Source organism: Phascolarctos cinereus, unplaced genomic scaffold (assembly GCF_003287225.1).
Source record: "Phascolarctos cinereus isolate Bilbo 61053 unplaced genomic scaffold, phaCin_HiC Scaffold_5;HRSCAF=322, whole genome shotgun sequence".
In the NCBI taxonomy this organism is placed as follows: Eukaryota; Metazoa; Chordata; class Mammalia; order Diprotodontia; family Phascolarctidae; genus Phascolarctos; species Phascolarctos cinereus.
In genome coordinates, this window is record NW_027555958.1 from 332,298,153 (window position 1) to 332,317,949 (window position 19,797).

A 19,797-nucleotide genomic window follows, 5' to 3' on the forward strand; every position below is an offset into this window, starting at 1 on the left:
TCTTTTATTGGTCATGTTGTTTTGATAGGCCCATGATTCTTAACTTTTCTTTTCTAATTCTAGGTCAGTTATTTTTGTCATGAGATATCTTAAATATTTTTCCATTTTTCAGCCTTTTGACTTTAATATATGCATATATACACTTATGTGTGTGCATATGTATTTATATGTGTGTGTACATATAATATATACACACACACACACATATATGTATATGTGGGGGCTTTTAGAGTCATTGGCTTTTAATTAATCCATTTGAATTTTCAGGGAGTTTGTTGCTTGGGTAAGGTTTTCTATCTCACATAGTAGCAAGCTGTTAATTCCCTTTCCAATTTTTTTTATAGCTCTCATTTCCATTTTTCCTCTCAAGTGCTCTCATTCCATTTATTTAAAAAAAACTTTTTTTTAAACTCTTAAAAAAAACTCCAAAACTCTTGATTCATCTCTTCTAGGAATTCTAGTTGAGCTTGTGACCAAGCTGGTGTTTTCTCTAAGCAATGCTTATAGAGGTTTTAGAGTCATTCTCTTCTGTTTATATCTTGAGTATCCCTGACATTATGATAGCTAATTATGGTGAGGTTCTTTTTTTTGGTTGGCCATTCTTCCAGCCCACTTCCTGACTTTGGACTTGATGTTAGGGCACTTCTGTTGCCTCACTTCTGGAGGGAAGGCCTGGGCTAGTTCTGTTGTTGCATTCTTGGGATACTGAATGCTGTGTTAATCTAATATCTCAGGGACAGGCTGGGGACCAGAAAGCTTCAAGTGCACCCAAAGTAGCCAGATCCAGGGCAAAGTCTGTGGCCTGCTCTGGTCTGACCATTGCAAGTTCCTGACCTGAGTCTGAGCTACAGTAGACCGCTGTTGGATTCTATTCCTATTTGCCAACTGGAAAGTTCTATTGGTTCACGGTGGCAGAATTGTAGGTTCCCTTTTGGTCCAGGATATCCTGATTATTCCTCTGCAGGCTAGGCTAGAAGTTGCAAGTCAGACTTCACTTTGTGTCTAAAATCTAAGCTATACCACTGCTGCTGTTGGTGCTGCTACTTAGTGGCTTTTGAACTTTTCTCTGTATGCTGCCCAGAGTAGGGTGTCCAGGGCTTCCCCACTGGAAATGCCACTGTGGTGCATAGGTCCCCTTCTCACTCTGCCACTGACCTGCAAACAGGGACTGGGTAGTGAGCAACAAAGCCAACAACTGGCACCTGATCTCAGTCATAGATGGGTCTGGATGTCTGATGTCTCCTCTTGCCCTGGTGCACAGCCTCTCCCTGGGCACAGCATGCTCCTTGTCTGATGAAGTTCCCAGTGTCTCTAGACCTCTATCTCCCTAGGCCAAAGTGGGCTGGACAAAGGATGCCCTCTTTTTCTGGACATCCCCATCAGGATTCAATCTAGTGCATTTTTTAGATCTGTTAGGAGAAGTTCCTGGAAAGGAGCTTCCTTTAACTCTGTCACCTTGGCTCTAACTCAAAGCTCTCTGTTACGTTTTAGAAACATGCCCTAGGAAGGTAAAAGATCATCTCCATACTCATCCAGTGATCTTTCTCCTATACCACTTCCTCTAGTTACAAACCTTTCATACTAGTCGAGCTAGCTCATGTGAGTCTCTATGCCTTTGATATGATTTTCCTAAAATATAGTGCCTCCCTCAATTCCTGCTTTCAAGTCCAGGACAAATGTAACAAATATCCACTGACTTACACACTTAATACTCAGCTCTCTTAATTACACATTTTAAAAAGATAACTTTTTGCAGTGGCACAGTGGACAGAATGCTGTGCTTGGAGGCAGAAGAACTGGACTCAAACACTCACCTTTGACACTAGCTATGTGACTTCTGGCAAGTCACTTAACCTTTATATGCCTCAAGCAATTTCCTAGGACTCAAGTCACAGATAGGTTTCAATCAATGTATGTTGAAATGAATTAGTAAAAACTCCAAGAATACTCAAAATGTTAATATTACTAAACAATCATAAAAACAGGTCACAAAAAACAATGTAGGACCAGAAACTATAGCAGCAACAAAATTTCTTTTATATTATTTCCATAGGTAGCAAACTCTAAAGCGTAACTACAGTTATCCCTTCCATGTCACATGGTGGAGGTCAGGTTAGGTGCGCTGAGCCCCTTTGATCTGGAAAATCTGAGTAAAATTTTTTGACCCTCCCTTTGTACCAGAGAAGTCTGAATTTTTTTCTTTTTCTTCGATAGAGTATTTACAGTACCTTATTGTAAAATCTGGATTAAATATTTGGCCATTGGCTTTGTGTCATCTGCTGGCCTTCAAGCATCGTTTCTGGCTTCTGCAAAACTCTCAAAAAATTCCCATTTAATTTTAATGCCAACTCACAAGCAATCGAAATTGCGATGGGAAAAGTCACGATGTGGAAGGGATAACTGTACACTGCTAAGTTTGCTAGAAGAATCATAATACCTAGATACTTTTAATTTCCCCAACTATTCTCAATCACATACTTATTATTATTATTATTATCCCCTTTCCAGACACTTGGGTCACTTGAGCTATTAGTCTCAAAGAACCAAATGATCTCACAAGGTCTCTTCAACCTCTAAGATCTATGATTCCATTATTTGCCTGATGAGTATAGCGACCCGAGTTTACCCAAGAACAATCTGGATCCTTCTGTATTTCTAGAGGTCTTGATGCTCCTAGAAAAATTCCTAAGTTTAACAGTATGGTACAGTGAAAGGGTGTTGGATTTGGACTCTGAGGACCTAAGTTCAAATCCTACCTCTAACCATGCAACCATGGGAAATTTATTTCCCCTCTCTAAGCAGATGATGGTATAGTGGATAAAGTGCTGGGTCTGGAGTCAAGAAGATCTGAGTTCAAATCTGGCCTCAGACTGTTATAGATGTTTGACTCTGGGCAAATCACATAACCTCTTGCTTGGGGATAATAATAGTGCCTGCTTTGCCGAGTTGTTAAGACTAAATGAGATCATCATAAAAAAGCACAGTACCTGGCACATAGTAGGTGCTATATACTTATTCTCTTTCATTCCCCCTTCTAGCCCTCTTTATCTGCAAAATGAAAAGGTTGAATTAGATAAACTCTAAATCCCTTTTCACCTATAAATCCACAATCCTATAAACTCACCAAGTTTGTTTTTCTGTTGGTTAGCACTAATTAAGGATTCTTATTTTAGGCTAATTATATTCAGACCAGAGAGGAAGCATGAAAGTAGACAGAGTGTGGATGACCTGTGTTCAGTACTGGTTGTATGACTTGGGCATGTTATTTCATCTATCAGTGCTCCAAAGCAGTTTCAGATTTACACTGTAAGAATTTCTTCATCTCTAATATAATGACTCAGAAAGCCATATATTAACATTATGTAGATTTTATCATATTTTTATTTATTTTGTTAAATATTTCCTAATTACATTGCAATCTGGTTCTAGCAGGCACTCTGGAATGCTAGCCTGTTTGACACCTCTGTTCTATACCAATTAAATCACAAGATTTAGTGCAATATACAGATCACACATAAACTCTAGCTTTTCATAATATTATACTGGAATCTACAGCATATAGCATACATCTGACTATATTATCCTTTTAATTAAGTCTCGTGGCTCCTGATTACCTGCAGGATCAAACAGAAAATGCTCTCTGGCATTTAAAACCTTTTACAACCTGGCTTCCCTATCTTCCAGGAGATCTTACACTTTACTCTCCTCCATTACTTTACAATCCACCAAACACCTTTTTTCCTTCTTTCTTCCACTGCATTCTATCTCCTCACTATACCTCCACACTGGTTATTTCCTATGTCTGCAATATTTTCCTCCTCACTCCCACCTACTTCCCGACTTCCTTTAAGACAGTTCAAATGGCCTTCCCTCCTCTGTTCCCTTCATAAACTGCCAGGGCTGCTCCCTTCATAAACTGCTAGGGCCTTCCTTCAGAAATTGCCTTTCAACAACTATATATATATGTATATACATATATTATATATATATATATAATATATATATATGTATGTATGTATCTTATATATATGTATATATACATATATTATATATATATATATTATATATATATATGTATGTATGTATCTTATATATACACAGTTGTTCAAATACAGTCTCTTCCCACTGGAATGTGTTCCTTGAGGGCAGAGACCTTGTTTTTTACCTTTCTTTGTATACCCAGTGCTTAGCATAATGCTTTCTACATAGTAAGCATTTAATACTTGTTGACTGATTATTGCTCTTTTGGTTAACAAGCAAAAGTGGCTTCTAAAATAATCACCACCATTTTAGGCCACCGAAAATGAAAAACCGGTAACTGTGTTTAAAATGAAATAGATATACCTAAATAAAGTGCATTGTAAACAAAATTATTTTATTTTGCACAAAAAATCCTATTATGAAGTTTGCAAATATTCTCATTTTACAGAAGAGAAAATGAACCTGTGAGTTAACATAATTTGCAGTACACTTACATCATACATACAGCCTTCTTGACTAAGGCTATACCGTACTGCCTGAACTCATCCTCATCTCTCCAAAGAACTTTAAACACTACTTCTGAGATGCAGAGCTTTGATTAGTGAGCTTTCAATTATGCCTTGGTGGGAATCAAGCTACCATGCCACTTCCAGGCCAGCCCCACACAGTATAGCCTTCCCCTTGCTTAGCAACCTGTCACATGCTGTCTTTTTGAAGCAGATTGTAAACTCTTTGAGGGCAGGGACTATCTTTCTGGCTCATATTTGTCTCCAGTGCTTATCGTAGTGCCTAGCACATAATAAATACTTTATCAATCTATCTACCTAAATGAATGCTATCACTGGGAAGGCAGCATAGTATAGTGAAAATGTATACTGGCTCTGGAGTCAGTGGATCTGAACCCCTACCCTCATACTAGGGAACTTCAACATTGATACTCTCTCAAATACACTAACCTCCAGATTCCTCAACTTATTAATTCCCATGACTTACTCCTCCATTCCACTACAGCTACACAAAGATGGCCATACCCTTGATCTTGCTATCACCCACAAATGTGCCACACACATGTTCATGAACTCTGATCATCTGCTGTCATTACATCTCTCCCTCTACTGCACAACTCCAAATCCTATTCTTCTTCCTGACCATCACTTCCAATCACTCCCCTCCTCAGTTTTGCCCCGGTCATCACTTCTATACTGGCTATACTCTCTTCCCTTTCTCATTCTGACCATTATACGTTGTAAACTGCCCTTTTCTTTTGAGTCTCTTGTCCTTTTATCCTATGGAAGATCTTGCCTGCTTAACCTCATACTTGGATTACTCCCCACTGGCTACTGCCTTCTCTGGTGAACAGAAGCCAGAGAAAATCATGAAACCATGATGGATGGGTCCTCTATAATTTATGTTACATAATCTCAACTGGGTGTCACTGTAGCAAGACAATCCTCTTATACCTCCCAATCAATTTACTATATCATTCACCAAAGTAGCTTTTCCAAGTCTTTTCATCCCTCCCTAAACTTCCCTTGGCTCTTCCTTTCCTCATCCTCTCAGCTGAGAACACTACCTCATATTCCAGTGAAAAAATTGAGGTCATTGGCAACTCACCATTAGATGTCTTCTGCTTATATCTCCTCCTTCACCCTATCTCACATGAAGCTGTGGTTCTTCTCCTTGCCAAGGCAATACTCTCTACATTTACAAGTGATGTCATTCCATCCCATCTTCTCCAGCAGAATGGTCCTACCAACAGTACCACTCTCACTAATTTTTGATTGGTTCCTCTCTACTGGCTGCTTCCCTACTGCCTACAAACATGGCCACAACTCCTCATTCTCAAAAAATCCTCACTTTGTCCGTCAGTCATATTCTCTTCTCTTTTTTCATGCCTGAATTACTTGAGAAGGTTGTTTACAATAGGTATTTCCACTTCCTTTCTTCTTACCATCTTCTGAAGTGTTTGCAGTCTGGCTTCCAACCTCATCATTCAATTGAAACTTTTTTTACCCTTCTCTCAATCTTCACCTTTCTTGACTTCTTCAGTCACTGACACTATCAACCAACCTCTCTTCTTCTTGATACTCTCTTCTTTCTAGGTTGCTTCAACTTTACTCTCTCCAAGTTTTCTTCTTACTTGTCTGATAGCTCCTTCATCCAGTCACACCCACCAAGGTGGGGATCCCCCATGGCTCTGTTCTGGGTCCTCTTCTCTCCCTCTGTACTATTTTGCTTGGTGATCTTAATAGCTCCCCTGGATTAAATTATCATATCTTTTCCCCCAAATGTACCCCTCTTCCCTAACTTCCCTATTACTGGTGAAGGTACCACCATCATCCAGGTTTACAACCCAACATGTTGACTCTTCATTCTCACTCACCCCCCCCCATATCCACAATCAATTACCAAGGCCCGTCCATTCTATCTTCCAAACATCTCTCATATACATCCTGTTCTACTCTCTGACACTATCACCATCCTGATATAGGCCTTTATCATTTCATGCCTGGGCTACTGCAATAGCCTGCTGATTGGTCTCCCTACCTCAAGTCTATCCCCACTCCAACAATCTATCTGCCACTCAGCTATCAAACTGATAATCTTTCGAAAGTACAAGTCTGACCATATCACCTTCTCCACCCCCATTTAATAAACTCTTTCACTGGCTGTCCCATGTTTGGAGCCTTCTTCCTCTTCAACTCCAACTCCCAGGTTCCCTGGCTTCTTCCAGAAGCCTTTCCCAGTCCCCCTTAATCTTACTGCCTTCCTTATGAGAAAATTGCTAACTCATCCTGTATATGTCTAGTTTATGCAGAGTTGTTTGTACATCGTCTTCCTCGTTAGACTATGAGCTTCCTGACAGCTGGAACTGTTTTTTACCTTTCTTTGTATCTCCAGAATTTAGCACACAGTAAGCACTTAAATCCTAGTAGCCATTTCTCATGCTTACAACCTCTAGTAACCTGAAGCAAATCACTTAACTTCCTCTGGGTCTCAGTTTCCTCATCTGTAAAATGAAAGGATGGCAACTGGTAGCCAAGGTTCCTTTCAGCTCTAGATCTATGATCCCATGATCTTTTGATGATAACCTCCCAGGAAAAAAAAATTCTGTTTTCTCTTTGCCTGGTATTACGCTGATAAGGGCAATGTTAAGTCAAGGCAGGTTCTTAAACATTTTTTACTTCCTATTTTCCAGATGATATTTTCAACCACCTTATTTTCCCTTTCAAAATTCATTTTCTAACATAAAAAAGCAAACAGGAAAAGTAAATTATAGATTATAAGGATGATAGTAGATAAGGAAAATATGAATATGAAATGAAAGATTTGTACGTAACTTAAACAGCAAATATTAAATCTGAATTCAATTAAATGTGACTAGAGTAAAGGAATAGATGTCAAACAGTTATATTATATTTGGAATACTGTATTCAGTTTTTACTTAAGAACAAAAACAAACCCTGTATTTCCTGTGGAACCTCCCTTCTTTCTCCATCTTTGCTTCACTAAATCATTCACAATTCACATTATCATTTCACTTTGACTCTCCTACTCCTAATATCCTTTGCTCCAATTCAATAAAAATGTAGTACGTAGAATTAAAGGGAAGTAAATTAAGACTATTTCAAGAGATCTAAGATCTCATCCACTCAGGAATGCAACCTACACTTTCTCATCTTGTGTACTTCTTGTCCATGTGTTTCTGTAAATTCTGCATAGAGAATCTCTCCAACGAATCGAATGCTTTCCTCTGGGTCTGCTAAAAATGGATCTAGCTATCATCAGGAGGTTGGCCTCTAGATGAAGAAAAATTTTGATTGGCTACAAGGTATAATGAAAAGCCATAGAGAACCTTAGTTCACATAACATCTCTGAGGTTTTGTACATGTGTGAATTTGGGCAATTTATTTAACTTGTCTGGGCTTCAGTTTCCTCTTCTGTAAAAAGAGGGGGTTGGAGTAGATGATCTGTTAGGTTCTTTCCAGATCTAAATCTTGTGATCTATGAAACATAAGAATACCACAGGACTTCTTAATCCTGTAGTTCCACAGACAGAGTGGGAAGAGGGTGCTAAGAATTACAGAACCAATCAATGCTAGTTGGCAAAACAAAACAAAACAAAAAAGAGAAAGAGAGAGAGCGAGCTTATTTGTGGAATCTACCACCCGTTTGTCATCAAGACAGGAGTTGGACAAACCAGTCACAACCTCTAAAACCACCAGAAACTAATACAGAGCAAAATAACTATCAGATTTAAAAGGGATTCCTATGCCTTCAAACATTATACAACAATCTAAAAGCACCTCAATAATGCGGGAAGGTGCCATTCCAGTATCCAGACTAACCTATAATCCTTTAAAACAGCACACTGGTTCCAGAACAGGTCCCCCACAAACTAATTTACCATGGCAAATTTTGTACTTTAGAACACTATCCTTTTTTCTATGGTGACCAAAATCCAAATCCCAAAGTGTGACGATCTACCTGAACAGGTGGCTAATCAAAGAGATCAATTCATCCAAGATGCACAACTGTTGTTGTTGGCTGGCCTTAGAGACGTGGAGAAACTGATCAAAGTTTATGAATAGGGAAAGACTCTACACATGGAGGAAGATGAAGGGAAGAGTACAAAAAAATGAGGGGGGAGGTGTAGATTCATTCTTGTTATAGAGCCTAGGGGAACAGGATTCACTCCCCCACCATGCCCCGCTTAGGTGCCCTGCTGGGCAGAGTGAGTCCTAGACTGGCTCCCCAACCCCCGGGGAGCCACGAGCCCGGGAGCAAAACTAGAAGTAAACTTAAAAACTCCACATTGGGGAAATCCGGGTAAACCGCTCGCACCCGGGGGTGCAGAACCGGGGAGCGCCGCTGTCCGTGGACAGCGGCCCCTTCTTGAACCCCGTCATCCGCCGCAGCTCCGGCGCTCCTCCCGGCCGAGCCTCGCCCGCCCCCCACGACGCTGACCCGGGGAGGGGTCACTCGGACGCCCCCGGCCCGAGGCCCGGGGCGCCCTCCGCGCAGCCGCCTGCCGCCCGCCGCTCCCCACCTCCCCTCAGCGACAGCGCCGCTCCGGGCAGGAGGGGACGGTCCCCGCGGCGGCCGTTAACGTCCCCAACGCCGCGGAGGCCCCGGCCTCGCCGGGGGATGCGCCCCCCGCTGCCCCGGCCTCCCCGTACCGTAGGTCTCGGACATGGCCGTCTGCGACATCTTGGGAAGCGGGCGCCGCCTCTTCCCCCGGTCTCCGGCTGCAGCTCGGGGGCCGGGGGTGGGGGGTGAAGGAGAGGGGAGGAGCAGGGGTCAGTCAGCTAGAGCAAGGTCTGACCGGGGCTAGGGAGCCCGTAGAACTGGTGGGGTGGGCGGGGAAGGAGGGGCGCGGCCGGGTCCCCACGGCAACCGCCAGCCACCCCTAGCCGTTCCTGCTCAGGACCGGACCGCGGGGTTCCGCGCAGGCGCACACTGCCCACCCACCTACCTCTCCGCCCTCCCTCCCCTGGAGAGCGCGGGGAGGGGAGCGAACTGGCTGGGGAGGGGAGGAGGAGGGGAGGGGTGGAGGGAAGGTAGTACTCGGAGACCGTGAGCAGGGGGAAACCCGACCTCCCACCTCTCTAGCGCCTGCGCACCAGGGGCGGGAGGGCCAAGGGGCGGTGCGCGAAAGCCTGGATCACCAAAACAAAGAGCACGTGCGCGGAACTCCATCCGGGGCCGACTGTCGGCGGGAGACCCGGGGAAAGGGAGGGAGGGGCGGCGGATTGCACACGCCCGGGACGAAAGCTCCAAGTGTAGGAGGTTAGAGGTGGAGTCCCAAGAGGGAGTGCCCCATCCTTAGGTGGGTTACTGACAGGGGGAGAATAACCTGCTAGGAAAGCTTACTAGGCTCCTATTGGGAGAAGAGCTTAGGTGAGGAGGCGGCTTCCATTAAAACGAGATTACCCAAGGTGAGGGCTGGTACCCTGCCTTGGTATCCCGTATATTTTGCATTGACTGGGGCACTCAAAAAAATATTTGCACGTTCTGGCCTTTACTATGCCGCTCTGAGGCCATGCAGCCGTATTTCAGTTGTAGCAGAAAGATATATACATGTATTTATTGTCTACAGTGTGCTAGGGACCGTTCGGTGCATTGGAGATAAAAAGATGACAGTGAAAATAGTCCCTATCAAGGATCTCATGGGAGAAGAGGAGGGGAGGAGAAGCAACATGTTCATATATAGTTATATTAAAATATATACAGATACAAAATTATTTTGGTGGAGAAGGATCTAGCAGATGGGCAAGGGGATCCAGAAAAACCTCTTGTAGAAGGTGGTACTTAGAAACTGAGTCACGAAGGAAGCTAGAGATGCCAAAAGGTAGCAGTGAGGAGGGAGTACATTCCAGCAAGTGCAAATGTAGGGTGACATGTGGTTTACAGACTGTCCAATTTGCCTCTTAGAATGACTTAGAGGCCACAATGTAAGTAAGTAAATAAAGTAAAGTAAGGCCAGAAAGTTAGGTTGGGGCCAAGTTGTGAAGAGCTTTCAAGGCCTTTTAGGGGATATATGTTCCCATGTAGGTGGCCTAAATGCAGAGATACTCATAGGTATGAATAGATAAGATCGGGGGGCTAGCCCTGCTCTGCAGATGGCTTTGCCTGCACCATCCCAAAGCTAGCTGGAGAAAGGGGCAGGCAAGGTCTGAGACAGCTGGTCAATTTCTCCTCTAATCTCCAAGAGAGGTATCAGGCCAGAATCATTTTTATCTGCTGCTGTCTCAAATATCAGGTATGTGAATCTGGGTTTAAAAGGAAAGCTGATTTCCTGGTTGCTTTTAAGGGAGACTGTAGCCCTTAGCTTATATTCACCAGCTTCTCACCAAATACTCATTGCACAAAAGACCATCACAAATAGCAAATGGAGAGTAAATACATTTATCCAAGTAAAACAGCGAATAGAAATTAGAGAAGTTATATATATTAAAATATGGCAAAGAATACACATAAGTGAAAAAGTTCTTCATCTAGGAAGCTCAACTTAGACTAGGGAAGCAAGAACAATCTCACCCAGAAAAAGTACATTCTATCACTCCCTAGAATTTCGAGCAAGTCCAAAGAAATGCATGGGGCTGGCTTCCCATGTATGTCTGCTAGTTCAAAGACTTTCTCCTTCTCCTCCATGGAGTGTCTTTTGTTCAAGTATCTCTTCCAAAAGTGACTGGAACCAATTCAGAAATTCTCTTTCACTGATCTGAAGCATCATACTCAACTTTATCTCAATTAAATAAGATCCTTATCAACTTGTACATACTCTGTAACACACATAACACTCCAGGCTTGGGTGACTGGAAGGATGGTGGTGCCTTTGATAGATATAGGAAAGTTAGAAGGAGTAATAAATTTAGAGGGAAAGATAATAAGTTCTGTTTTGGACATGATGACTTTGGTAATGTGGGACCCCCACCTCTCTCAGGAGAGAGATTAGGGCTGGCTATATAGGTATAGGAGTCATCTGTATAGATAAGATAATTAAATCCTTGGAATTCTATTATAAGAAATCAAACTGATAAAAATTATTCCCACAAAACATTTGACAATATTTTCTTTGTCATCATCACCCACTATAAGATGATACTTGTTTAATATTTACCATAACAGCAAGATGAAGCAAGTTCATTCTGCCTTCTCAAAGTTATTTACAATTTAAATCTGGCCAAATATAAATTGATAGGTAAATATGAAATGTATTTAAAATAAAAAAGAGTCAAGTTCTTGTATTTTTCAACATAGAGTAGACATTTACTGGTTCCATATATATGTATATGTATATATATATGTATGTATGTATGTATGTATGTATGTATGTATGTATGTATACACACACACACACACACATACATTTCTAGCAATCCTGCATGACTGGCTAAAGGTCATCAGGTTATTAGGTGACAGAACAAGGATTTGGATCCAAGTCATAAGATCATAGAGTCACAGGTCTAGGGCAGGAAGGGATCTCAGAAGCCATCTAGTCCAAGCTGCTTCATCACACAGATGAGAAGAGAGGACAGAGAGGCTTTGTGATTTGCCTAAGGTCACACGGGTAGGTCCATCCAGACTCTAAACTTCAGGTTCTAAACCCAGTTCTCTTTTCCACTGTTCTTTCTTTATAATTACTGGTGGACAGCTGTCGTTGATAGATTTCTTTCAATTTCCTATTTAGTTCTGTGATTCCTTTCCCTCTCAAGTGGTTGATTATTTCACACATCAAATTTTAATCAGCCTTCTAAGGCTTTTACAGGATGGTATGTGATTACTTTGCTACTTAGATGTGTGATTAAAACCCAGTATCTCTAAAAATAAAATCTTACTTCCCTGAATTTTGTAGTACCTTCTGGAGTCTGTAGCAATGACACCAAACAGATGACACTTTTAATAACTTTTTTTTAGTTAATATTTATGTGTTTGCTATCTCTGAGCTTACCCATCTGGTAAAAGGGTCCATGATACCAAAAAGTATTAAGAATCCATCTCATACACCCTAATCTTCCTTTATCCTTTCTTTGTCCTCTTGCATTTATCTGTTTTTCCTCCCTTTTATCCCAGCTTGCTCCATCTGCTTGTCAGGAATCCCTCCTTAAATCCTCCTACCTCAGCAGCCTATTCTTCTCTAAGTCCCTTCTGCCACTCCCTCAATAAAGTTTCACAAGCTCCTTTTTTTCTGAATAAGGGAGTGAAGATAAGAAGAGAACAGAAACCTGGGGAAAACAAGTGGCAGAAATCTTGCTCTCAAATAAACTTTTAAAGATAAATTCAGTTGGGGGGCAGAGGAAGGAAGAAGAGGGCAAGCCTGGGTGGGGGAGATTTCACTTGGGGCACATATGGAAACTGTCATCTACTAGCTTTTTCTGGTCAGTTATTTCAGTTGTGTCTGACTCTTCATGACCCCATTTGGGGTTTTCTTGGCAAAGATACTGGAGTGGTTTGCCATGTCATTCTCCAGCTCATTTGACAGATGAGGAAACTGAGGCAAATAGGGTTATATGATTTGCCCAGGGTCACAGAGGTAGTAAGTGTTTGAGGCTAGATTGGAACTCGGGTCTTCCTGACTCCAGGCTCAGCACTCTATCCTCTGTGTCGCCTAGTTGCCCATTATGTAGTCTATCAATCCATGTTTATTAATTATCATTATTTTGTAGTTTTCTCCATATTGCTCCAGTATATTCACTATAGGCTCATTTTTCTCTCCTGTGGAGAGAAGAGAATAAGCATTCATATAGTACCTACTATGGGCCAGGGCGTACTAAGTGCTTCGTAAGTATTATTTCATTTGATCCTCACAACAACTCTTTGAGGTAGATGTTATTATTTCTGTCTACAATTGAGGAAACTGAAGCAGATAGAAGTTAAATGACTTACTCAGAGTCACACAGCTAGTAAGTATTTGAGACTAAACTTGAACTCAGGTCTACCTAACTCCAGGCCCAGTGCTAGTATCCACTGCACTATCCTCTTGGCTCTTGGTAGTCCTGTTCTTAAGTCACAAGACTTAAATCAGGCAAACTCTCACAGGGCCTCACATCCTGTATATATTGCTTTTATGTTTAGCATCTGAAAGGTGTTAGGAAAATAGAATCTGGGATCTCCTGGTCACAATGAAATGCAAACCACTTAGCAGGCTACAGATAATTTAATAGGAAGTCAGGTTTATATCTATGTCATTTTTGTAACTAAAGTAGTTTTAAAACTCCTGACAAACTTGTTTTGTTTGTAAGAATAATATTTACATAGTGCTTTCCGGTTTCCAAAGTTCATATTTATATAGTGCTTTACTGTCTTCCCAACAACCCCATTGTGAAGGAGGTAGTGTGGGTATTACTATCAAACATTTTATAGAAGAAGAAACTGAGTTTCAGATAGGTTAGGTGATATGCCCATTGTCACAGAGCTATTAAGTGTAGGAGCTGGGATTCAAACCCGGACTTATTGATTCCAACTCTAGCACTGTTTCCATTTTACCACATTGCCTCAATACAAACCATCTCTTTATCCCACTATTTCCTCCTCACCTCCACTTTCCTCCATTTTTTGGGGGGAGGGGTGGAAGAGGGTGGAAGGGGAAGAAAGGCAGTTCTTTGGCTCTTTTGCCTCTCTTTCCCTGTGGGCCTTGGCTGATCCAGCTGGGGTTAGGGAACTCTGCTTGCCTGCCACTTCTTCATTTGTGGGAAGGATTAATGAGCAGAACATGGAAGCCCTTAGCAATGAAGTTAAACCCAGAAGTTCTGTTCCTCATGTAGAACTCATATACCTAATTTAGCTCTTGGTGAGCTGTATTTTAGTTATTCACTATTTTGATACCACTGTACCAAAATATTTAAATGTAGAAAAGCTCTTACCATAAATGAAAAGTATATAGCCTGTTATAGTGGATGTAAGAGAGAAGAAAAATGGTCAGATATGTTTTCCCAACGTCCAAAAAGGAGAGATGTATCTTATATGATAGGAGGGTTTTGGAGGTAGTTTGAGGTAGGAGGGTCTGGAACAAAAGCGAAAAAGAAGCTTGAGGAATCTGGCCACAGAGCCATCGAAGAGAAAGTGTTTGTTGGAGTGATTGTTTATATGGCACCATCAATGAGTTAAAAATAAACCCTGTTGTAAGTCTGTCAAGGAAAACAGTAGCAACAATTGTAGGTAGTGCTCCAATATCAAATGCTAATCTTTGTAGTTTAGTTACAATGTCTACAAGAGAGTTTCTTTCTTATATCAGTATTGGTTTGTCTAACAGTAGCCACATGTACTTGATGTAATAATATTCTATATTAAATTAGGCCTAGCATTATGGATGCGTTTTTAGATAGGTGACACAGTAATTGCCCATCTTCTTTTTAAATTTGAAACTCACCAGCAATCTCCTTTCCATTTAGTTCTAATAAGCACTGCCTCTCTGTCTATCTCTGCACTTAGTAGCATTTATATTCAAGAATTATTTTATCTGACATTTTCCTTTTATCCTGTTTTTAATATATTTGTATTTTCTGGTTCCACTTTCTTTTTGCTTTTGCTCCTAAAAGGACAATATCAGAATTTTTAAAAAAATTCCCTTATTCTTTTTCTTACTATATTTTAAGTGCAAAATGTAACAAACTGTTTTTAGCTTGATTTCCTTTTTGAAATATGGTTTGTAAAGAAATCATTCAATTTTCCTTGGACATTGACCTAAACTCCCTCATGCTTGCCTAGGAACCTTCTTTCTCATATGATTTCAGGCTCATTTGACAGAGGATTGTTGTCCCTACATGCTGATCCTCCTGGGTGGAAATTTCCCCTTGCAAGATTGCCCTGATAAGTCCTTCATTCCTGGCCTTACTTATGGCTTGTAGTCCCTCTTTTACACCTCCCAGTGTCTAGAATAGAAGGCTATTTAGGGCTGAAAGGGGACCGTAGAAATCATCTGGCCTATTTCCTCCACTTTACAGAAGCCCAAAGAGATTAAGGAGACATTATCAAATCATCCATCCCTGCCAAACGAAATATGAAGTAATCCAAATCTGCTGCCCCTGAGTCCACCAAAACATAGTACCAAATGGTAATAACAGTAATGCTACAATAAAATCTTCTATCTATATGATCTAGGCTGGTGACCTTTCTGAAATGGGATATAAAAATGCTGCTACCTCTTCTGGCATATTGCATGTGTAACCTTGTGCTATATATAGAGTTTGATACCATCCAGATTAGTAGTGGAAATATGATATGGTATGAAGAAGCCTAGAGTCATTCTATACAGTTGTATAGGCTGCAGGGTAGGAGAGTAGTGGTTCATGCCTTGGGAAGAAGATTACCTTGCTTAAAATGACCTTCCCCCGCGCCGACTTATTTCTCAGATTAGTCATTCATGTGGGTTAAGAATTGCCCATTTATGAAAATACTGGCCCAACAGAAAGAATCCCAAGCAAGTAGGACAGCTTTAAAGTTATACATTGAATTTATTATATACTGTATTTTTTTAAAAAGGCAAGCTGTACCTAATAAAGACCTGCAGTTCCCTATATAATCCTTTTTATTCTGTTCAATTGTATATAAAGGCCCATTTTCTTTGTTATTTGTTAAGTTCAAAATTAAATAAATAAAGATGCTGTCATAAAGACCAGGAACATTGTTTACTAGTCATCTCCTCCTTACTGTGAATTTAGGTGAGATGAGGCACATAGGAATTTGATTTGGGGTAGCCATCGTTTTGGAGCATGTAGCATGACTTGAGAGGGTAGGATTGCGGAGTTTCGAGGGCATGGCAGTTCTCCAATAGAGGGTTTTAGATTGCAACAGAGAACATTAGAGCTTGAAAGGATGAGGTGGAGAGTTTGAGGAGAGGGGACTGAAGAAGTGGAGAAGTATGAGACAGGTAGGGGGAGAGACTGCCGCAAACAATCTTTGCCTTCTTTGTAATTTTTGCCTAGACCCTTGGCAGCCACTGAAAAACCATGCCATATACTGCAATTTGTATGATGTCTATTATTGCATTTCAATTTAAATTAATACAATTCAATTCAGCAAACATGTCTTAAGAAATGACATATTCTCTGTCCCCAAAGATCTTACTAATGTTCTGGTAGAAGATGATGCATGAACATAATTATGATTCAAGTAGAAAGATGAAACATGTACATAATTATTATTTAAATGAGAATGAGATCAGTAGTTGAGAGATCACCCATCTCATGAGAGATGTGTTAGGGTTCAGGGAAGGTCTCATGGAAGAGATGGCTCCTGAACTGGTCCTTGAAAGAAAAGAAGGATTTCAGTAGGCAAGAGATAGAGGGGGAGTCCATTCCAAACATAAAGGACTATATGTACGACTCCACAGAAGTAGGAGAGTACAGAATGAGATCAGCAAACAGCGAATGGATCACTTTTCCTGGAACAAAATATATATAAAGGGAAGTAGTGTAAAACAGTACTGAAAGGTAAATGTGTGAGGCCTCAAATGACAAGATAAAAAATTTATACTTATTCAGTAGGCAATGGGGAGCTGCTGAAGGGTTTTTTTTTTAAGCAGGAAAGTGATGTGATCAGATTTATGTATTAGGAAGATTATTTTGGCATTAATATAAAGGATGGATCATAAAATGGTGAGAGGAGAGAGTGAAGACGGGAGAACACTGTGGTAGTAGCAAAGACATTTGAAAGGAGGGAGAAGCAGGAGATATTTCAGAGGTAGATTTGAAAGGATTGGGCAACTGGTTGAATCTGGTGAGTAAGGGAAAAGGAAGAGTCAAAGATGACAAAGGGTCAAGCAGAATTGACTAGGAGGATGGCAATGTCATCAACAGAAATAGGGAAGTCAGAAGGAGGCGCTGATTTTCCCCCCATTTGGTTTAGGACAGGATGACGAGTTCAGATTTGTGTAGATTTGTATAAGTTGAATTTGAGGTGTCAGGCAGTTGAGATAGAGTTTAAGGGAGAGATCAGGGTTAGAGATTCAGATTCTGGAGTTACCTACATCAAGATGATAATTGAAGCCATGGGAGTGAATGAGATTTTCAAAAGAAACGATAGAGGAAAAGAAAGAGGTCTGTGCAATGACCAGAAGTAAGGGCCTGGAAGAAGAGGAGCCAGTGAAGGAACTTAGTAAAAGTAGAAAGTGGATAGGAGAAGAATAGTAATGGCCATGTTGTAGATGAAAGAGTTAAAACTGGCTCAAATTACACTTTGCTATTTGTTATCTGTATGACCATGGGCAAATCCCTTTAACCTTTGGTCCCAGTTTCCTCATATGTGAAATAGGTAATCTCTAAAGTCCTTTCCAACCTTAAATCCTATGATCCTGCCCTGTGGAAGCTAAGGGAGGAGCCAGGAAGGGGTTCCTGACACCATCAAATTCTAAAGAAAAGTCAAGGAGGATGAGGAATGTCAAGTAGCCTTTAGCTTTGAAGATTAGAAGGTCATTGGTGACCTTGAAGAAAGGAGTTTCGACAGAGATCAGAAGCCAGATTGCAGTGGGCAGAGGAACAAGTGGGTGGTGAGGAAGTAGGGGCAGTGAGGTTTAGTTACTACTCTTTCTAGAAATGTAGCAGTAAAGGAGAAGAAAGAAACTTTCCAAAATAGTTTCACAGACATTCTCCATTCTTTTAATTGTAACCATCTGATCTCAGATACTGTAAGATATTACCCTCAGCAGGTTTTAGTTTGGGCTGACAGACGTGCAGGCAGATCACTTATGCCATCTCAGCCTCAGTTTCCTCATCTGTATAATTGAGGTACTCATACCAGTACCTACCTTACAGGCTGCTCTAAGGAGCAAATGAGGAAATACATATAAGGAGTTTTGCAAACTTTAAAGTACCATGTAAATCTCAGTGGTTATTATTGCTTAAAGCCCTCTCTATCAATATCTACTTTTCATTTTAGGGAAGGACAGAGCTCTGCAGTTTCATTCTGTGGGGTTTCCTTCTCTCTTCTCTTCCAGCCTGCCAGGTACTGCTAAAATTTAAAATGGTACTCATTCTGCCTTAAGGCAGGCAAAGTGACTAATTTAAAAAACAGAAAACAAACAAACAAACAAACCCTTCTCAATATTATTTGGAGTGCTGCCTTTCCAAGCTTCAAGATCTTGATTCACAGCCACCTTGGGAGGAGCTCAGACTCGTAGTTTCAGGTTTAAGGAAGCCTAGTTTCACATAGGTTATTATTCTCTGATCAGGTGGTGCCCTCTTGAGGACAATGCTGATATCTGAGATTGTAAGAGTCAGTGGATTATTACAATGGGTTCCTGAAAATTTTCCCCCAGAACTTATTTATGAAGCTGGAAGGAATGCAGCTGCACATTGATGGAACCCTGCCAACCTTGGTCCCCTCACTTACCCACTGGAATCCAAGAGAAGGAGCTGGCTACATCTCATCCATCTTACCCTCTGGCTAGGTCTTCTAAAAGTGATGTGTTAACATAACTTAATGGCGCATTGGGTAGTAGAGTCTATATAGTAAAACTTTGACCGAAAAGCAAATCTCTCCAGAATACATTTTGCTATGGTGACCATATTTCACAAAGTGAAAATCTGGGCTTGTGGTTAGGCAAAGTATATTCTTTGACAAAATCTCATTAAAAGTATGTTTTATGTTTTTGAAATGAGAACTCTCCCATAAAATCTGGAATGAGAGGTGCATGTAACAGTTTTACACAGCCAAAACAATGCTATCGAGAGCTAATTTTTGTAGACCATTTAAAATAATGGTTGTAGACACCAGTTTTCGAGACTAAATATCCTCTTATTTGAGGGGCATATCTTTCTTAGATGGAATTCAGTGGCTGAGTACAAAACATATGTCTTCCTCTGGCTAAGGCTAGCTTCAGTCTACCCTGCATATATCCTGTCTGTATCTATTAATGCACATATTGTCTCCTCCATTCAAATATAAACTCCTTGAAGGCAGGGTCTGTTTTTACTTTTATTTTGTATCCCTTGCATTTAGTACAATGCCTGGTATGTGATAACTGTTTAATAAATAATTGTTGATGAATTGGTTGCAGGGAGAGACAGCTCATGGCATTATTATTAAAATTCTATCATGCATTTCCCTATTTTAAAAATAATTTATATGATACTAGGTTACTTTGCTTAGAATTCTCTTAAAGGGCTAGATCACCTCCTCACTCCTTTCCCCTCACCCCATCATCATCATCATCAATCATTATCCTGGGCCAGACTTTGTAGAAACAACAAGACATGGTGGATAGAGAGAGTGCAGCTCTTGGAGCTGCTAAGATTTGGCTTCCAGGAGTACTTCTGATACTTACTAGCTGTGAGACTCTGGGCAAATCGCTTAAGCTCTTTGAGGCCCAATTTC

General features: G+C 40.8%; 1 protein-coding gene across 1 annotated transcript in view; it reads right to left on the reverse strand.

Moving 5' to 3' along the window:
* The window catches only part of RAB4A (RAB4A, member RAS oncogene family), a 57,825-nt gene extending 48,309 nt beyond the window's left edge, over positions 1 to 9,516 (reverse strand). Inside the window, exon 1 of the mRNA XM_021000446.2 lies at positions 9,162 to 9,516. Within this exon, the coding sequence (XP_020856105.1) occupies positions 9,162 to 9,192 (31 nt within the window). The 5' untranslated portion in view covers positions 9,193 to 9,516. The remainder of the gene's footprint in view (positions 1 to 9,161) is intronic.
* Between the last annotated feature and the right edge of the window lie 10,281 nt (positions 9,517 to 19,797).